Below are 21,561 nucleotides of genomic sequence, written 5' to 3' on the forward strand. Positions count from 1 at the left end.
TACGTATCCGTTCCCTGGTCTGAGCCAGAACCTCCCTATCATGTGTTAATAACATGTGTATCAAAATGCCTGAACATCTTATCTTAAGTTAATATCACCAGTATGTTCCTTAGTCCTACAGAACTAGAGACCTGCTGAGGCATGTGAAGTGCTCCTGCCCCTGCAAACTCTAATCTTGTCTCAGACAAAATATGACTTTTCTCTGATCATTTTCACATGAGTTTGGAGGAGATTTTCACATAAAAGAGGGACTTCTAGGAAGGATATTTCACACTCTACCTGAGGGGGCAAGTAGTTTACTGGGGTTACATCTGGTGACAGGTAGTGAATAGCCAAATACTGCAGGTTCACGTCCCAAACTCAGACTTCAACCAGAAGTCTGGGTTCTTGTTCAGCTTTTGGCTCACCCATTGCTGGTAAAAGTCACCAGTGACACGTAAGTGCTGGTGGCAACCTTTTCCGTGAATTGATGGTCTCCTATGGTGTTTTGAGGAAAAATGGCAGCACACACATGCTGGTGACATGTGAAGATTTCAGACCACCAAACATGGATGTTAATGTTTGTTAATGACAAGTTACCTTTAAGTGATCATTTATTATAGCAAACGGATCAGAACATCTTGAAAATGAGATTTGTAAAATGATTAGTCGGCCTGATATTGTACTTTCAATAAAAGTGGGTATTGTGTCACCTACACGGGAAAGGGATGACAGTAGGACACACTCAGAAGAAGGCAGCAGAGGCAGAGTGATGGTGTGAGAAATGTTCTGCACTGGACATTAGGCTCCAACATCATGTGGGAGTTACCATCACATCTTTTAGCTTAACTATTAGCAGAGCCAGTCATTATGGCATTTGTGGCCTCTAATGACTGTGTGACAGTCAAAAATAACACAAAAAGATTGTTTAAAAGTTGTTCATAGAACATAACAAAGAGTTCGTGGTAGTGACCTTGTCTTGAAATCCACTAGACGTCAATTGTTATTGGGTATCTAGGATCTATAGTTACCACCAGTTAAGAATCCAGGGCCATTATTCCTGACACTCTTGAAGCCTTTATTAAGGCTTGTATAAGACCCAACAAGTTCTTCATGCATTTAAGGGTATCAATAGAAACACAAGTTTCTAAAAGCCATTTTAAACTATTTATCTTAAAAATTATGTGCGAAATGTCAGGACTAAGTAGTAGGGTGTAAAGGATTGCAGCCAAAAGTTCAGTTTTTGGGTTTGGACTCTGACGGCATCTAAATACCCCCGGTGGCTTTGCCAGAAGCATTGTAAAGCTTTACAACTGCAATCGGTGCCGGTACTCGAAACAGGCTTTTGATGTTTGAGGTTTGGACCAAATTCGGTAAACCTGAACGGGTGAACTTATCTCTATTACAGAGTCCTGCTGAAAGGTGGCAAGTCAAGGAAGAATAGAAATAGACACTTTCATTGTTAAGTTTCCCTTATAGGCGCCGCCATATTGTCTTGGATTGTCGCACCCTATGACGTCATCTGAGAGCGTAGATCAGATGCCATGACAGTCTGGAGTCTATATAAGACTTCAGGACATGTCATTGCTGGAGATTTGTAACAGTGTGTCAGTGGCAAACTTTTGCAAATTTAAAGCAATTTCTTGATATACTGCAATACAGTTGTATTACGGGATACGGTAGGATTGATCAGACAACCTAGGGTTAAAGTAGTAAAACAAAGTAACAAAAAAATAATTTAAAAAATTAAAAGTTGAATTGCCCCCCCCCCCCTTTCCCTAGAACTGATATACAAATAAACAAATGAAATCCCAAACTTGTTAGGTATTGCCACATCCCAAAAGTCATGATTGATCAAAATATAATAACGCTTTTTCCCAGAATTCAACCGCCTTATTTAGAATAGCGCCTTTATTATCCGAAACAACTCTTTTGTCATTTTGCAACATATAATAAAATCAAATAAAAAGCGATTAAAAGGTCAAACAGTCCCCAAAATGATAGCAATGAAAACATCGGCTCCTACTGCAAAAATGACACCTCTCCCAGCTCTGTACACCAAAGTATGAAAACGTTATCTGCATCAGAAGATGGTGAAATTAAAACATTTATTGTACAGAAGGTTTTATTTTTTATAATATATTAAAACCTTTTAAAACCTATTTTAATTCAGTGTCCCCAAGATCGGAGAAATCCAAATAATAAAGTAGAAACGTCATTCAGAGCACTCAGAGAAAGCCGTAAAAACAGCCCACAAGAAAATGGCGCAAATGCATTATTTTTGTCAAATTCAGTACATTCAGCATTAGTTTTTTGAAATTCTAATTTGGGTCTGGGCTTGGTACTGAGCCAAGGCAGCAACCAGTAACCCCAGTGATCAGTACTAGCAGCAATTCCTGCTGTTTAAATGTCGCCAGCAAAGTCACCAGTGACATCTAAGCCAGTGAGTATCGTCCGAGCAGCGGCACTTACCTATTGGCAGAGCTAAGTGATGATATTTTGGGGAGGTGCAATTCTCCGAATGATGTAATCGGGGGGTGATGATGCTCCCCAAAATGGCGGTGCTCCGCAGGTTGGTGCTTCTGCTGCCATTGATGATCTTTCCAGCACCATTTAAAGACTTTCCATTTCAGTCCATGGTAACATTTACACATATATATATATATATATCTCTTCCTGATGAAACTAGTTGCCTGTTTTATTCAACAATATATGTTAAAAAAATGTGATCTGATCCTCCCCTCCATGACCACCAGCTAACAACACATTATTTATCATTATTCCACACATCCTATGAGACGCCAGGGCAGAAAACAGAAGCCCCAAAGCTGTGAGTGAATGGATGTAGCAGAGCTGTGTGTGAGTGTATGGATGTAGCAGAGCTGTGTGTGATTATATGGATGTAGCAGAGTTGTGTGTGAGTATATGGATGTAGCAGAGCTGTGTGTGAGTGAATGGATGTAGTAGAGCTGTGTATGAGTGTAAGGATGTAGCAGGGCTATGTGTGAGATGTGTGAGTGTATGGATAAAGCAGAGATGTGTGTGAGTGTATGAATGTAGCAGAGCTGCGTGTCACGGGTGCTCCTGCGACCCATTTCCCGGGTCGCAGGTGCGCCCGTGCCCCTCACTGTGCCTCGGGACCCCTGCAGATGGCAATCTTACCTTCCCACAATCCACTGACAATCTCCTTGCTCCGGCCCGTGTGTCCCCCAGGGCGCGCACTTGTCTGCGTTCTGAAATTTACAGGGCCAGAGCGCCAATAATTGGCACTGGCCACCTGCCCTTTGTGCCTAGGGATTGTTTGGGGAATTCCCTTTTGTGACCCTGGTTCCGTTCCCTTTCTACACTCCTTTTTTGGCTGCCCTGACCTCCTGCTTTGCTTTTGACGTTGATCCTGTGCTGCCTGTCTCGACCTCCTGCCTGTCCTCAACCATGGTTCTGCCTAATGTACTTTACCTTGGCTGCCACCGTGGACAAAGACACGCCTGTGGAGCGATCTGGTGGTACCATGCCATAGTAAGTCCAACCGGCTTTGCGACAGAAATTGGCGAAAACCGAGTGCCACTTAGACTCCGGTCCCAGGTGTCGGCTTACATCATCTTCCGTGGTGGTACAGCGGGTCCACTACCCCAGAAGCCTGACTCTGAGTGTGAGTGTATGGATGTACCATAGCTGTGTGTGAGTATATGGATGTACCATAGCTGTGTGTGAGTGTATGCATGTAGAAAAGCTATGTGTGCTGTGCTTGTGCGTGACTGACTAAGAATTTTTTGGATGACTAAATCTGGTGTGTTTCTTATGGTAAGGTCTGTCTAACAATTAAGCGTTCCAATTCTTTTAACGCATCTGTGACATTAGCAAATATTATTTTCTAAAAGTGAATTTATGAAATATTATAATTTATTTTTAATTCTAAACCTTTTCTAATATCCTTATTTCTAAAACTATGGGGTTAATCAATGTCACCCCATATAGCACAGTATAGAGCAGGGAGAGGATCTTACTGAGATTCAATGTTTGTCCTTCTGTTGTGGAGACTTCGACACTGAACAGAGTCCAGTAAATCACATAGATCACAATGAGGTGGGAGCCGCAGGTGGAGAAGGATTTGTGTCTGCCTGTGGTGGATGGAATCCTCAGGACGGTGATGATAATATTAGCATAAGATATTAGGATTATTATACATGGAATTGTAAGGATTGGAATAACTGTGAAATAGATCACCAGGTTCACTATGAACAACCAATTTCTATCAGAGGGATCAGATCGCAGAAGAAATGGTCAATGATATATGGTCCACAAAACGTCAGAGTGGCTGTTGAAAAGGTGTCACTCAACAAAAAGGAAAAACCAAGAACCCAAGAGTAGATAATTGTTAGTTTTACCCAATAAACTCTTGTGATGATGGTAGAGTAATGGAGGGGGTTACAGATGGCCACGTATCTGTCATAGGACATCACCGTCAGGAGGAAACATTCAAACGTATCTGTGGAACTGAAGAGATAGAACTGAGTGATGCAGCCGAAAAACGTGATGGTCCCCCCGTTATTTAGTATAAGATGGAGCATGATGGGGGCGATGTTTGAGTTCAATAAGATGTCACTGATGGACAGTTGTGAGATGAAGAAGTACATGGGAGTGTGGAGGTTCCTGCTGGTGGACACCAGGACGATGATCAGGAGGTTCCCACATAAAGTCACAAGAAGAAGAAAACTGAACAATCCATAACTCTGATGCCGACCAACCTGGAAGCCCAAGAGAAAAAAAATCTATATTCATCTTCAGGTTATTCCCCTGTAACAGATGTAAATCATATATTTGATAAGGTCTGACAAGAGAAGCAAGGAAAACTAACGCTCAGCAACACCCTGATGAGGATGAAGTGGCAAAGATAAATGATCATTTCTATCAAATTATCCACCTATGGATACTGTAAGTAACCTAGAATCCTACTATCTACTGTCCCACAGACCGTACACAATGCAGTGTCGGCAGGGAGTCTACCAGCAGGAATGGCGGCAGCCGGTGTTATGTATTGTGCACAGAGAGATGTGTAATGTGTATGTTGTTAGTAGCAGCCTGTAATATGTGCATTCATGTTCCAGGATTGTAGCTGGACATGAATTGTTGGTCTAGTTTGCTGCCCAAAAAGATTCATGGTTTTGGCACATCAACTCTTATGATTCATGGACTTTTTCATGTGAAATCACGCCCTCTTTTCCAGAGACCACTCCCTTTTTTCATACAAGTCGGAAAAGTGCCTAAAAATGGTCTGAAACAATTCATATTTGTGGTGCAAGACATTTCAGATATATTTTTACTCCAGAATTCTGGCACAGGCATCTTGCTAAATTTCTAATTTATTTCTATTTTAAGTGGTACATGGAAGTACAGTACGGGGGGGCTCACAGATTTCTATGTATACTATGTTATATACTATGTACCTTTTGCCCCAGTGGGGGTTGTATGGAGAGGTCTGAGCTCTGTCCATACACGGCTGATGTCATCTTTATTATTCAACTGATTTCGGACTTTTACTGCCCTGATCGGTGCTGATACCCAATGGGGCGGTTAATCTGTTATGTGCTTGAACCTGACCTAATATGTGTTGCTTGTGGATGGCAACATCTTAAATGGCCAATTGGCGTTGCTGTGACATTATCATGGAGTGCTGATCAGTTGTCATCACAGCCAAGAGTTCACACAGACGGCTCGGAGCTCTGTTATTATTCTAATTACTCCCACCTCCAGCATGCCTGCCATAGCACAACCCGCCCGACCTTTCCCCTTCCCAAGAACCAGTGATGTCACCGAGCTCTCGGGGCTGCAGCACAAGCGCACTAGCATTTGGTAGAGCGCAGCCGGCTGGTTTGCAGAAGCCAAGTGCTAAAGCGTGTGCGTTACAGCCCCCGAGAGCTTGGTCACGTAAACAACATCAGGGAATGGTGGAAAGAAGGGCGGGACCATGTTCTTGTGGGTTCTGTTTTTACAGCCACCAGGTCAAAATGACTCCTCCCTACAACCACACAGAATTTATATAAGTTTTATTATGTTATAGATTTGAAAACCTTTTGTACAAAAAAAAATAATTCACCAATCTACCATAGTCGGACCCCAAATACTTTTTCATACTACACAGTATAGACCTGTCGGCAATGTCATTGGTTTTGGACAAGAAGATGTTTTCATTGTTATCACTTTGGGAACTGTACAATCTTTCGACCACCTTTTGTAAAACGAAGGGGAATGATCATTTATATATTCTGATAGATCTGGACTCTTGGGATTATGTTTGTTTCTATTTACAATATAAGAAAAGTGGGGGTGATTTAAACTTTTAGGCTTTTCTTTAGATTTTTTTGGTTATGCAGGCCCCCTAGACTCCTTTTACCCCAAGGGGTTTTAATCACTCATACCATTTACTGTAACACTGACAAAGCACGTGTAGAGGGCGATCATCTCCTCCACTAATCTCTTCCACTCTTCTCCTCCACTCATCTCCTCCACTCATGGTAATGTTTTTTCTTACGATCTTCTTGCTTCACCAAAATATGTCTTTGTGATGTAAGTGTTTCTATCTTGACATTTTGATCTCTGGGTGGGAGGTTCTTTGTTCTCATCCCTTCGTGTAGGTTTTTAAGTGTTTTAATATATGTGCAATTACCGTAATATCACATCTGCCTTTTGTGTACTGGATGTAGTTGTTCAGATGTGAGAATATTATACTTTGTTACACCGCACCCTGTTTATTTATATATACTGTAATACTAGTGTATGACACAGTATCGTTACCCTCTAATGTCTCCTTGGGGGAGGGGGAATCCTTGCTAATCTTTGCCAACTCCATTTAAAGGGTTAACACTCACAATAGTGATCACTGATTTTGGGAGAGTTTTCTGTTATTTGCACTACAGACTTCTGTTCATTGTCGTTATCACTGATTATATTTTTATTTTTAATTTGATCATTTTTCCCTAATGAGTCCGATCATCTGGAATCTCTGAAGACTTGTTTCCTCCATGGGCCTTTCTTCTGCTTATACATATGAACCCAGAAGTGAGAATCTAGGAGAATCCTAAGATCTGACATACGAGCTGCATCTACTGAATGTAATCACATAGAAAAAACTTCTGCTCAGATTTTCTTTGCAGTTCAAAGTTAGAAATCAACTCGATCTTTATCTCTGGAAAACAGAACATGTCCTTGTCTGAGGTGAGGCCATCGTAATCTCCGTGTCTCTGCTATATTGTTATACATAGGACTGATTACTAATATAGAGCACCAGGTGATCTTCGATTTTCTTGGTTATTTGCTTAATCTCTGTTAATTTAGACTCTACTTAATATACTCTACCACTTCTCCTGACATCTATTGAGGTCGAGTCTACATTGAGGTCAAGTCTATGTTGAGGTCAAGTCTATGTTGAGGTCAAGGACAAGTCTATCAGCTCCTTTCAGGCTCACTGAGGTTGAAGGAAAGTGACAGAATGTCTTAGAAATATTCAGATATTTTCTGTAATGAGCCTCCTTTCCTAAAATGTTGGCCAATACTCAAGTAAACACTATGAGAAAACCCTCCATCTTTGGCCCGTTGCCTGACGCTGTATTTTCTAGATCCTCAGACATTCCAATATGCAGAAGACGATGTCCAGCAAAGTTCTAGGAACAAAGTAATGAAAGAAGCTTTACTGGAGACTTCCTACAACTCCATGTACAATTATCTCACATGTTTCCACCAGACTCTGATAAATCACCTGACCATTCCGATTTATCACCATAAATCTTAGTTCAAACAAAACGTTTTTCTATCAGGTTGAGCATTTTATAAGAAATAATTCATACCAATAAACAGTAAAGTTGCATAAAGGCATCTTGGCTATACCCCACACCAGGATCTAGGGGTGATATGTCGTGGAGGAAAGCTGGGCGTCCTACGTGTAATAGAAAACTGAGGATTGAATGAAGAAAGCCTGAGACCTTCTCCTCCTAATTCATTCCAATGTTGCTTTTCCAGGAGAGAAATTGGACTTTGGTTACTGAGTTTTTCCTCTTAGGATTCCAAATCAGCCAACGTTCAAGTATCCTTCTGTTGTGTCTCCTCTTGGTTGTCTACTGTGGGATAATATGTGGTAATCTCCTGATCATCGTCCTGGTTTCCACCAGCAGGAACCTCCACACTCCCATGTACTTCTTCATTTTACAACTGTCCATCTGTGACATCATGTTGCCCACAGACATTGTCCCTAATATCCTTCATGTCCTGCTGAATAATGGGGGGACCATTAGTTTTATTGCTTGTATGATTCAGTTTTTTTTCTTCAGTGCTGCAGAAGTATTTGAAAGTCTTCTCCTCGCAGTGATGTCCTATGACAGATTCCTGGCCATCTGTAATCCCCTCCGTTACACTTCTATCATGACGAGTGCCCATTGTATAGTATTGGCCGTCGCGTGTTGGGTGTTGGGTTTTTCCATTACATTGATTTACAGTATAACTATATCTATGCTGACGTTTTGTGGACCCAATATCATTGACCATTTTTACTGTGACCTTGTTCCTTTACTAGAAATGTCTTGCTCTAGTACACACATTATCGAGTTAGAGGTGAATGTTGTGTGCTTCCTAGTCTTATTCTTCTCAGTGACAATAGTCATATCTTATATTAAAATAATCGCCACTATCTTACGGCTTCAGTCCAGCGTGAGTAGACAGAAAACCTTCTCCACCTGCAGCTCCCACCTCATTGTGGTCACTATATTCTTTATCACTTTACTGAGCGTTTACCTCTTCCCCGGAGGAAGGACCATGAACCTCAGTAAATTCCTCTCCCTGCTCTACACTGTATTTACTCCACTGATCAACCCCATCATATACAGTCTGCGGAATAAGGAAATAAAAAAGTCTCTACAGGAATTGATTAATAAATGTGCATTTTGTAAGACCGGCGAATTATAATAAACTATAAATGATGTGAGAATTTCTACCAAGAGGAACAGTACAATCATAAATGTTATATATGCATAGAGACGCTCATTCTGTGGGGCTGTACATTCCAACAATAAATACTGTATGAATTATAGTTTCTATAATTTTTGCAGCAAATAGAAATCGATGATTGGTTTTAATGAGGCTCCCGAGAAGCAGTTTGTTACCCTGAAAGACTGAATAAAAGTCTGGATTATTGGTGGACAGTAAACCTCAATGCCCAGTTCCAGGCAGCTACTTCCAAGGCAAATAAATTACAATGTAATTACTAAGAATGTAATTACACAGCCAACCCCCACCCCTCGGGACTCAGCACACATTGCTGGTAGGGAGCCAGGTAATGTAAAATAAAGTTTTATGAAGTGGTGACAGTATTCAGAATGCTGACAAAGGCATTTTTTAAGATTAGCAAAGCATTTGCAATTGGGACCTGTCACCAGCTGAAAAGTATATTCCTGGTGACAGGTTCCCATTATAGGTCATGGAAAACATAGATCCTTTTCACAAGGACAATGTTTTGCCCTCATGCAACCCATACATGACACAACACATGGACTAGTGTGGGAGCCAACATTTACAGGGCAATCTTATTGCAATGTAAAAATACTTGAAAGATTGATAAACCTATTGTTCCTTTGTTGGTTTTAGACATTCCATAATCACGTGATCCAGGTGTATGGTCACCTGAACGAGGTTTCCTTGAACACTTTCCCCTGTGGCCTAAATGTGGTCGGCATTGGATTGGGACTACCGGTACTCACTAGTGGAATCGTTCCCATCCTAGATCTATGCAAAAATATTAAATCAATATGAACAAAATTCCCTTCTATTTTGGGCTCCACTATGGATCCTCTATGGAGCCCTTTTGACACTTGCTGTGGTTGACAGGTATCCCAATTTATAAACTGTTACTTGAAGAAGACCCATCACCACAATTTTACCCCTCACAACAGCAATACCTGCTGGGAAAGGGTTAAAATTCCTCCCTATATCACCTAAAATTATCAGCCACGTATCAATCTTATTACAGATGTTTTTTTTCTGATATGCAAATGAGTAGACAATGAGTCATCCCTGAAAAAAAGAGATATGGATTCTCTGGGCTTTCAGTGAACCCCATCTCCTTCTTTTGATTGACAGCTCTGTGACTCTGCAAATCTAAATCCAAACAGACAGGACGTGTCAGGACTTGAACCAGCGGACTGCACTGTCCCAGGCTGCAGCTCTACCAACTGAGCTCTGCAGTCCTCTGGACAGCTCTAGTGCTGATCCTTGGCCTAGTTCTTGATCTTCCAGTTCCCAGTTCCTGTTTCCCTGGCTTTGCTCCACCCCTTCCTTGATTGGACTTCCTATTTAAACCCAGCCTTGCATATACTTCCTTGCAAGATTATTGTGCTTCCAGCCTGTAGTCTAGCTTGTCTCCTGCGACTGACTTCTCTACTGTGCAATGACCACTGGCTTCCTCCTAACTACGATACCTGCCTGCTCCCTCAATACTGATGCTGATCTTCTGTGCCATGACCACCAGATTCCTCCTGAATACCATTCCTGTCTGCTCCTCTGTACCTCTTAGCTTCTCCTGTGTGCTGACCCCTGCCTCCTGACTATGATTCCTGCCTGCAATACCCAAGTAAGCTTCCACACTGAGACTCCAAAACCAGACCCAGAGGAGCAGGCAGGTATCGTAGTCAGGAGGAAGCTGGTAGTCATTGCACAGTAGAGAAGTCAGACGCAGGAGAGAAGGAGACCAGCTATACTACAGGCTGGAAGCACAATAATCTTGCAAGGAAGTGTAAGCAAGGCTGGGTTTATATAGGAAATCCAATCAAGGAAGAGGTGGAGCAAAGCCAGGGAAACAGGAACTGAAAGATCAAGAACTAGGCCAGGGATCAGCACTGGAGCTGTCCAGAGGACTGCATAGCTCAGTTGGTAGAGATGCAGCCTGGGACAGTGGAGTCCACTGGTTCAAGTTCTGACAGGGCGTCTCTTCCTGTTCTTACTAGAATGCTGTCCATCGCACTGGGTGCATATCTTGTCACCATTTCAAGGACATCGACATGGGCAGAGCCAAGCAGCGGAGGGCAGACCCAACATAGACAAAGACAGAAAAATTTGGGGAGAGATTTTACTGGTTGGAGGAGGCAAAGTTAAGCTGGATGCCTGAACTGCACTTTTCAACAAAGGGGGGGGGGGGAGCATGCAAGGATTATTGTGCCTGATCTTTATGACGGGTTTCATTTAGAAACTGCTGCCCAGGGGATTATCTCCAAACAGTCACAATTATTTATGAGGTCACCTATTTCTTTCTTCTACACTGATACTCGGTGCTGTACACAATTTTCTATGTGTCGTCTAACCAATGGGTTGTATAAGGGCTCAACTTTGACTTTTAAGATATCCTTTTTATTTATTTAGTTTATATTAGTTACTTTCCACTAACACCAAAGAGTTTTATTTACTTTTTTAAAGTAACAATTAACTTTTATATATGAATTTTTGACATCTCTTTTTTTTGTTTATATTTAAGGACCAAATAAAATATTTTTAGTAATGATTAGAGATGAGCGAGTATACTGCTCGGTGGAGTATTAGCATACTCGGACCGGCTCGTTACTCGGACGAGTATCTTGCCGGCTCGAGTTCGAGCATTAAATTAATAAAAGACAGTGAAGAACAATGTTTATAGTGAAGAATAACACATTACACATGTTTACAGATGTTTTCCTTGTAAGAACACATTGAAATAACACTATTCCTCACTTTGCAGGTGTGCGCGCGTGTCTCCCGCTAGGTTCGCAGATGTTCGGAACATCTGGAATGTGAAGAATATTGTTCTTTCAATGTGTTCTGCACTTACATGGTCCTGTATTCCGTTGAAATATAAAACATATCCTATCTTTTTACAAGATACGGAACGGTACGTTGACGCTAGTAGTTGCACCATACCGCTCCCGTATGGCGCTGTGAGGCCATTGCGATGAATGGGGGACATATATATGCCGTATAAACGTCGGCCGTATATACATCCCCCATACGTTCGTGTGAATGTAGCCTTAAGAAGATTGTTTAATCAACAATAGAGGTGAGCGAGCACTAAAATTTTTTGCTAAAACAGAACAGTAAAAGAACACAGTGCTTAATTACATATTCCAGATGTTTCCTGATGTTTTGCTTGTTAGAACACATTGAAATAACACTATTCTTCACTTTCCAGGTGTGCGCGCGTGTCTCCCGCTAGATTCGGAGATGTTCAGAACATCTGGAATGTGAAGAATATTGTTCTTTCAATGTGTTCTGCACTTAAATGTTCCTGTATTCACTGTTTTTATTCTATTCTTCACATTCCAGATGTTCACTCATATCTCTGAACCTAGCGGGAGATACGCGCGCACACCTGCAATGTGAGGAATAGTGTTATTTCAATGAGTTCTTCCAAGTAAAACATCTGGAAACATGTGTAATGTGTAATTAAGCACTGTGTTCTTTTACTGTTCTGTCAGTGAAAAATGCTCGAGTCTCCCATTGACTTCAATGGGGCTCGTTATTCGAGACGAGCACTCGAGCATCGAGAAAAGTTTGTACCGAATAACGAGCACCCGAGCATTTTAGTGCTCGCTCATCTCTAGTAATGATAGAGGAAGATTAAAAAAAACTGCTTCTCAGGAGTTCTCTAAGCAACCCTCATGTCTCTCTATAGCAATACTCTGGTATCTGCATAGCAAACCTCTTGACTTTGTATAGCAACAATCTATTCTCTGCTTAGCAACGACCATAAACAATGTTCTGTCCATAGTAAACCAGTAGTCTCTGCATAGAAACCCTCATGGCTCTCTAAAGCAATATTCTGATCTCTGCATAGCAACCCTCTTGACTTTGTATAGCAACAATCTTTTCTCTGCTTAGCAACGACCATAAACAATGTTCTGTCCAACTTCTTTGGGAAAGAAAGGATCATCTCCAGAATTATTAAAGAAAAACTGAGCATACTCCTTTACATAGAAAGTAATAAGGAGATATATAATCAGCTACCAGAGGGAGAAGAGACAGGACACATTAGAAACCTATAGTAAAAATGAAGGTGAAATACAAATGATCTATTTTTATTCTAGGAAGAAAAACTTAGATTTCCGATCACACCCTTAAAATAAAACACTTTATAAATTCCATAGAAGCAATTTACTGTTGTGTGTTCTCCTGGATGTATCGGGATGAGCCGGATCAGCGCCATGTGCTTAGTGTTGTGTGTCCTCATGGATGTATCGGGCTGAGCCGGATCAGCGCCATGTGCTTAGTGTTGTGTGTCCTTCTGGATGTATCGGGCTGAGCCGGATTGGCCCCATGTGCTTAGTGTTGTGTGTCCTCCTGGATGTATCGGGCTGAGCCGGATCAGCGCCATGTGCTTAGTGTTGTGTGTCCTCATGGATGTATCGGGCTGAGCCGGATCAGCGCCATGTGCTTAGTGTTGTGTGTCCTTTTGGATGTATCGGGCTGAGCCGGATTGGCCCAATGTGCTTAGTGTTGTGTGTCCTCCTGGATGTATCGGGCTGAGCCAGATTGGCGCCGTGTGCTTAGTGTTATGTGTCCTCCTGGATGTATCGGGCTGAGCTGGATTGGCTCCATGTGCTTAGTGTTATGTGTCCTCCTGGATGTATCGGGCTGAGCCGGATCAGCGCCATGTGCTCAGTGTTATGTGTCCTCCTGGATGTATCGGGCTGAGCCGGATTGGCCCCATGTGCTTAGTGTTATGTGTCCTCCTGGATGTATCGGGCTGAGCCGGATTGGCCCCATGTGCTTAGTGTTATGTGTCCTCCTGGATGTATCGGGCTGAGCCGGATCAGCGCCATGTGCTTAGTGTTATGTGTCCTCCTGGATGTATCGGGCTGAGCCGGATCAGCGCCATGTGCTTAGTGTTATGTGTCCTCCTCGATGTGACGCCATGCACTGGTATATAATATATAAGTCCCCTGATCTTTGTGCTGACAGGAACCGTATGACATTTTTAAAGAATAAATATCTTAGGATTTCTTCATTTTCTCAGATTTTCTCAGGTTCTTTGTCTGTAGGTTTCTGGTTTCTTCTAATCCGTCTATTATTCAGGTTTCGGATACCAGTTATTTGTGGTCTCTGTGAACCTTCTGTGAACACCTGGACGTCACATATCTGGTATCCGGTCGGATCATGTGTCCCGACTATCACAATCTTCTGTGATATACATTTCTTCTCATCTGCTGTCCTCCGGATTGTGGGTAAACAATAAGACATCATTCTCCTACCCTTCCATTCAAGTTCTAAAGAGAGGAGGGGATGAGAGGTGTTCGGTCATGTCGAGGATAATGTCTGCACAACTTTCAGCCTAGTTTTAGTTTATGTGGGGAATATTTATATCAGTGTCCTGAACAGGAGGGTCACGGCCCGACAATTAGACATTTACTTTACATTGAGTATAATACAAATAGCACAAAGAACTCTCTCTTTAACCAACCCCTTCCCTCCAATTTATATCATAATCTTGTGTGTGCAAAGTCCATTCGTAGTCCAGACCTAAATCTCATGGAGAACCTGTGGCCTGGAGATAGATTCTGTGTGTTCTCCAATGTGACTGAGCTAGAACTTTGCTTTAAAGAAGAATGGACAAAGCTTCAATATGTGCAAATCTGCTAGAGACAGAACCCAACAGACCTGGGACTATTTGGAAAGTATTTGGGTGGTTGTATACATGAAATTCACACTCACCAGTCTTTTCATTTGGAAAAGTATGTATCATTTTTAGAGATGAGCGAGCACTAAAATGCTCGAGAGCTCTTTATTCGAGACAAACTTTTCCAGATGCTCGAGTGCTCGTCTCGAATAACGAGCCCCATTGAAGTCAATGGGAGACTCGAGCATTTTTCAAAGGGACCATGGTTCAGGAATAAAATGTGTTATTTAATTGAAAAAGAATGTCTTCTGATAAGTGATCAGATGTATGCAAACATCTGCAATCTATTCTTCACTGTTCCGCGCGTATATTATCTCCCGACAAGTTAGCAAGTGAAAAACGCAGTGAAAAACACAGTGAAGAATAGATTGCAGATGTTCGGCACATCTGCTTACTTGTCTGCTGTCCCGGGTTCCGCTCCTCTTCTTCCACTGAATTCTCATCACTCTCTCTGCCTTTCCCGATTTCTCTGCCCTTCCCTATGTCTCTGTCCTGTTTCCTGATCTCTCTGTGCTACTCCCCGATGTCTGTGACCTCCCCGATGTCTCTGTCCTGTTCCCTGATTTCTCTGTCTTCCTCCCCGATGTCTATGTTCTGTTTCCCGATGTCTTTGTCCTCCCCTTATGTCTCTGTGCTGCTCCCCGATTTCTCTGTGCTGCTCCCCGATTTCTCTGTGCTGCTCCCCGATGTCTCTGTGCTGCTCCCCGATGTCTCTGTGCTGCTCCCCGATGTCTCTGTGCTGCTCCCCGGTGTCTCTGTCCTGCTCCCCGGTGTCTCTGTCCTGCTCCCCGGTGTCTCTGTCCTGCTCCCTGGTGTCTCTGTGCTGCTCCCTGATGTCTCTGTGCTGCTCCCTGATGTCTCTGTGCTGCTCCCTGATGTCTCTGTCCTGCTCCCCGATGTCTCTGTGCTGCTCCCCGATGTCTCTGTGCTGCTCCCTGATGTCTCTGTCCTGTTGCCCGATGTCTCTGTCCTCCTCACCGTGTTCTTCAATGTGTTCTTCACACATATATATTGTTCTTCACATACTATTTTGTTCGCACCGTTCCGCGCGTATCTTCCGACAAGTAAGCAGATGTGCCGAACATCTGTAATCTATTCTTCACTGTGTTTTTCACTGCGTTTTTCACTTAAATGATCCTGTGTTCACTGTGTTCACTGTTTTTATTCTATTCTTCATTGTCCTTCACTGTGTTTTTTTAATTAAATGCTCGATCTCAAGCAGGGGAAATACTCGTCCGAGCAACGATCCGTTTCGAGTACCTTAATACTCGAACGAGCATCAAGCTCAGACCAGTATACTCGCTCATCTCTAATGATTTTATCTTCAATAATAAATGATGGTCCCCACCCCGACTCCACCCTTTTACATAAGTTGCCCATGTGGCTTTGCTGCCTTGTAGAAAATTGTTTTACTTCAAGCAATGTTAAAGCAATTTGTTTCTTTAAAATCATAAGGGTACTAAAATTGCCAATGTACATCAGGTCAGTACATGGTCATTTATCAAAAGCTCACACATGCAGCAATCAAAGGGTTAAGCATATCAGCTGTGGGTATAGATAATCATGTATAAATGATAGCTGTGGATAGCCAGACCCACCACAGAGCAATCCAGATAATCATAATAATAGTCCCCTGAAAGTTCATCAAGTGATTCAGCAGTCTTGCTACTTACTTTTGTGCTGTGTGCAGCCCTTCCGTGATTCTTTCTTTACATGTATGAACTAAAAAGAAGGAACTGAAGAAGGAGCGTTAAGATTCATCCCACTCCCTCCCTCTCCCTTCTTTCTGTCCCTGTCAGAGAGGATAACATATGAGAAGAAAGACACAGTGGGTGACGCTACAGAACAGTAGAACAGAGGAAGGTGTGTGTATAAGCAGAGAGCAGCATGGGGTGAACAGGAAAGACTGAAGTTTTAAAAGAGGCAAAGACACATGTACATATATATGCAGGGACATGTCTATAGGAAGTGATTTATTGAAAAATAGGCAACAACTTTAGTTTGTCAGTGACAGACTGTAAAACAGGAGCAGTATATTCACAATCCAGTACAATACAAAATTGTATAAGTGATCAGACCCCTCAGGTTTAAGTACCATAGAAGGCTTGAAATTATAGTAAAAATAACTAAATTTAAAAAATGTATTTAGCAGGCCATATACTACAGGGGGCTGGCAGGCTATATACTACAAAGGACTGGCATGCTATATACTACAGGGGACTGGCATGCTATATACTAAAGGAGGCAGGCAGGCTATATTCTAGAGAAGGGCATGCAAGCAATAAACTACTGGGGGCTGGCTATCTATATACTACAGGGGGATGGCATGCTATATACTACAGGGGGTGGCTGGCTATAGACTAAATGTGGATGGATGGCTATATACCACAGGGGGCTGGCAGGCTATATACTACAGGTAGCTGGCAGGCTATAAACTACAGGGGGCGTGATGTATAATACCATGGGCTAGCTGGCTATATACTACAGGGCGCTGGCTATATACTACAAGGGGCTTGATGTATAATACTGTGGGCTAGCTGGCTATATACTACAGGGGGCTGGCAGGCTATATACTACAGGTAGCTGGCAGGCCATATACTACAGGGGGCTGGCAGGCTATATTTTTCAGGGGGCTTAATGTATAATACTGTGTGCTAGCTGGCTATATACTACAGGGGACTGGCTGGCTATATACTACAGGGGACTGGCTGGCTATATACTACAGGGGACTGGCTGGCTATATACTACAGGGGACTGGCAGGCTATATACTACAGGTGGATGGCAGGCTATTTACTACAGGGGACTGGCTATATACTACAGGGGGCTGACAGGCTATATACTACAGGGGGCGGGCAGGCTATATACTATAGGGGGCGGGCAGGCTATATACTATAGGGGGTTGACTGGTTATATACTACAGGGGGCTTGATGTATAATACTGTGAGTTAGCTGGCTATATACTAAAGAGGGAAGGCTGGCTATATACTACAGGAGGCTGGCAGGCTATATCCTAGAGGGGGCTGGCTATATACTACAGGGGGCTTGATGTATACTACTGTGGGCTGGCTGCCTATATACTACAAGGGGCTGGCAGGCTATGTACTGCAGGGGTCTGGCAGGTTATACAATACAGGGGGCTGGCGAGCTATATACTGGGGAGGCTGTGACCAATGCATGTCCCACCCTTGGCTTATATTCGAGTCAATGGGTTTTCCCAGTTTTTGGTGGTAGAATTATGTGCCTTGGCTCGTGCTCAGGTTGGCTTATACTCAAGTAATTTCTGAGTCACCACTTCTGTAACATTTTGACTCCAATAAAATTATTTTAAAGAAGTTATTAAAGGTCGTACAGTTTTCAATAAATTATCACTGGAAATGTAATCCCATCCTGCACACAATGACCCTCAAGTATAAATGAGGCCACACTAGGCGTTTTTTAATGCAAGGCTTTTCCGTTTTTTAAAAGATATAAAAAAAAATACATCAAATATATACATTTGGTATTTCAGTAATCTTATAGAGCAAATAAATGAAGGAGATGGAGAGAAATGGATTTTTTTCCAGCTTTCCAGTACATGGCCCCAAATATTAAATGAAGCCACTAGAAAGAGCTTACAGATAAAACATGTAAAGGAAAAAAATCTTAAAGTTACAGCTTGTGGAAGGAGCGGAGTAAAAACTGAAACGAACGAAAAAAAGCTAAAAAAAACTTAGTTTTGAAGTAGTTAAACTGAAAACCCGTAAAATATTTACAAAATTCTACTTTTGTGAAATGTCTCCTGTGCGGCTTTCTTAATGTCCTGATTTCTTAAACTGTAAATAATGGGATTAACCAATGGAGTAAAGACAGTATAAAAAAGGGAAAGAATTTTATTAACCACCCAAGTTTCTCCAATTTTTGGAAAGACATAAACGCTGAAAAGAGTCCCGTAGAAGATGGAGACCACGATGAGGTGGGAGCTGCAGGTGGAGAAGGCTTTCTGTCTCCCGGTACTGGACGGGATCCGTAATACTGCCAATACGATATTAGTATAAGACACCACAATGATTATGGTTGGGATTAATACAATTGGAATTCCCATGAGGTAAATTTCCAAGTGGATTATAAACGTGTCTGAACAGGCAAGTTCTAGTAAGGGGTCGATGTCGCAGAACAAATGGTCAATGGTGTTACGTCCACAAAAATGAAGGTACGATTGTGTGATGGTGACAATGAACGAAACAAAGGCCCCCAACACCCAAGACATGGCGGCCAACTCCACACACAATTTAATAGTTATTATAGAGGAGTAGCGGAGGGGGTTACAGATGGCGACATATCGGTCATAGGACATCGCCGTGAGGAGAAGACACTCAAAAGCCTCTAATACTGTAAAAAAGTAAAACTGAGACATACATCCACCAAAATGGATAGTCCCCCCATTATGGAGCAGGATGTGAAGAAGGTTGGGGACAATGTTCGTTATTACTATGATGTCACTGATGGACAGTTGTGAGATGAAGAAGTACATGGGGGTGTGGAGGCTCCTGCTGGAGGACACCAGGGTGATGATCAGGAGGTTCCCACATATTGTTGCGAAAAAAACAACAAGGAACAGAACAAATAGAAGGTTTCTTAAACGTTGACTTCCTTGAAATCCTAAAAGGAAAAACTCTGCGCCTACAGTCAGATTTTGCTGCAAGAACAATGGAAGAAAATGTAAAGAAAACCCAACTAGACTTCCAACCACATCAAGCCCAATATGTAAGTATCAGTATCATAAAGAACATGAGGCTGTGGAATAGCTAAGAAAACATCGAAAATAAGATTCTGAAACAAAAGAATAACCTGGTGGAAGAAAAATAATAAAATACTGAATCAAAGAACCGAGCGGTTAGAATCTAGATATCCCCCTCAACGTATGTTCTTCCATGAATAAAGGAGCCAAGATGTAAAATCTAGATAAGGCCCGATACTCCGAGGGACATCCACCCACAACACCGACTCAATGCTGTTTCCAGAAAAAAGATGTGAAAGGCTTCTAATGATTTTGATAGGAGATTTATAATATTATACACTACCATAAAGACATGATAGGACTAGGAGTAAAACAGGATAGGAGTAGTAGTACTGTGCAGGGCTCATATATACAGGATAGAAGTAGTAATGTTGTACTCTGCCCATAAATATCTGATAGGAGTAGAAGTACCATACCAATATTTACAAGATAGTAGTAGCAATACTGTACTTTGCCCACATATATGGGAAAGGAGTAGTAGTACTGTGCTGTGCCCATGTATACCTGAGTAGTAGTACCACCTCCATCTCTACCACCATCTTTGCCCCAGCTTCAGTAGCTAGCTCGAGTCCACCTTTTCCCCAACCCCTCCTCTATCTCTACCACAATCTGTATCTTAGCACCAGCAGCTGCCTCTAGTCCTCCTCTTCCCCACCCCTTCTTTATCTCAACCACCATCCCTTCCCCAGTAGTGAGTAGTGAGCTGTAGTCAACTGCTTCCCAAACCCTACCCATCTCTACAACTATCTCTACCCCAGCTACAGTAGCGAACTCTAGTCCACCTCTTCCCCACTTATTCTCCATCTCTATCACTATTTCTACTCCAGCTTCAGTAGTTAGCTGTAGTCCACCTCCTCCCTCTCCCATTCTACATCTCTACCACTATTTCTACTCCAGCTTCAGTAGTTATCTGTAGTCCACCTCCTCCCTCTCCCATTCTACATCTCTACCACTATTTCTACTCCAGCTTCAGTAGTTATCTGTAGTCCACCTCTTCCCCCACCTATTCTCCATCTCTACCACACGCTACGTAATATGATGGCGCTATATAAATAAAGATTATTATTATTACCACTATCTCTACCCCAGCTTCAGGAGCTAGCTCTAGTTCCCCTCTTCCCCAACTCCTCCTCTATCTCTACCACTAACTCTACCCTAGCTTCAATAACCCAGCTCTAGTTCCCCTCTTCCCCAGCCCCACTTGATCTCTACAGCTATCTCTACCCCAGCTTCAGTAGCCTAGCTCTAGTTCCCCTCTTCTACCACCTGTTTCATTACTTCCAGCACCCCTCCTTTTGTTCTCCCACCATCTCTGCGCTAGTGTCTTCAGGCCACTTGCTCAATTGTCTCTTTATAAATCCTTTCACACTGTAGAGCAGATTTATAAGAAATGTCTGATGTAAAACTGTTCTAGTTTCTCATGGCAACCAATCAGAATACAGGTCTAATAAAATCGACAGCTGTGAAAAAATGGAAACCAAGCTCTGATTGATCGCCATGAGCAACTAGAACAGTTCTGCTCTCAGAAACTTCTGATAAATCTCCCCCTGTGTGTCTGACTTTCCCACCATCTGTAATTTAGCTGATTTGTATTTCTTTAGTTTCTTCTAAAATTATATTTATTTGGTAATTATTACAATTGTACAGACATTTTATGTCACCATTCTGAAGATAACAGCATCAAACATAGAACATAACAATAATAATAATAATAATAATAATAATAATAATAATAATAACTTACATTATATAATTTCATATTCCTCTGGAAAGATTTCTCTTCCGGTTTCTTGTAGATACTTTCCATCTTTTCTTTGTTAATAATAACCAGGATAACAATGATCATGTACAAATATTTTGCAGTGTTGTCTCCTATGTGAGGTTCTGCTGTATACAGGATCGTACATATATAGAGAACACATGATGGAAGAAGAACCAAACCCTCTGGATAACATCAGCTGTGACCTCGTGTCTCTTGTGTCCGACTTATGGAGGATCGAAACTTCTGATAATTACTTCTGTTGTCAAGAGATTACAAAAACTTTTCTCAGTGATATAGTAAAACTTTATGTGAGAAGTTTAAACTTTTAGAAAAGTTTCTCTATCTAATGGAAACAATCAGGC

At 42.1% G+C, this 21,561-nt stretch overlaps 1 protein-coding gene across 1 annotated transcript; it reads right to left on the minus strand.

Moving 5' to 3' along the window:
- Positions 1-13,995: 13,995 nt before the first annotated feature.
- On the minus strand, positions 13,996-21,283 carry LOC140128745 (olfactory receptor 1468-like). Its single transcript, XM_072150446.1, has 3 exons — positions 21,182-21,283; positions 18,423-19,335; positions 13,996-14,249 (listed from the first exon to the last, which is right to left on the minus strand). Exons 1-3 carry the CDS (start codon positions 21,281-21,283, stop codon positions 13,996-13,998), a joined length of 1,269 nt encoding a protein of 422 aa, XP_072006547.1.
- Between the last annotated feature and the right edge of the window lie 278 nt (positions 21,284-21,561).

Source organism: Engystomops pustulosus, chromosome 4 (genome assembly GCF_040894005.1).
Source record: "Engystomops pustulosus chromosome 4, aEngPut4.maternal, whole genome shotgun sequence".
In the NCBI taxonomy this organism is placed as follows: domain Eukaryota; kingdom Metazoa; phylum Chordata; class Amphibia; order Anura; family Leptodactylidae; genus Engystomops; species Engystomops pustulosus.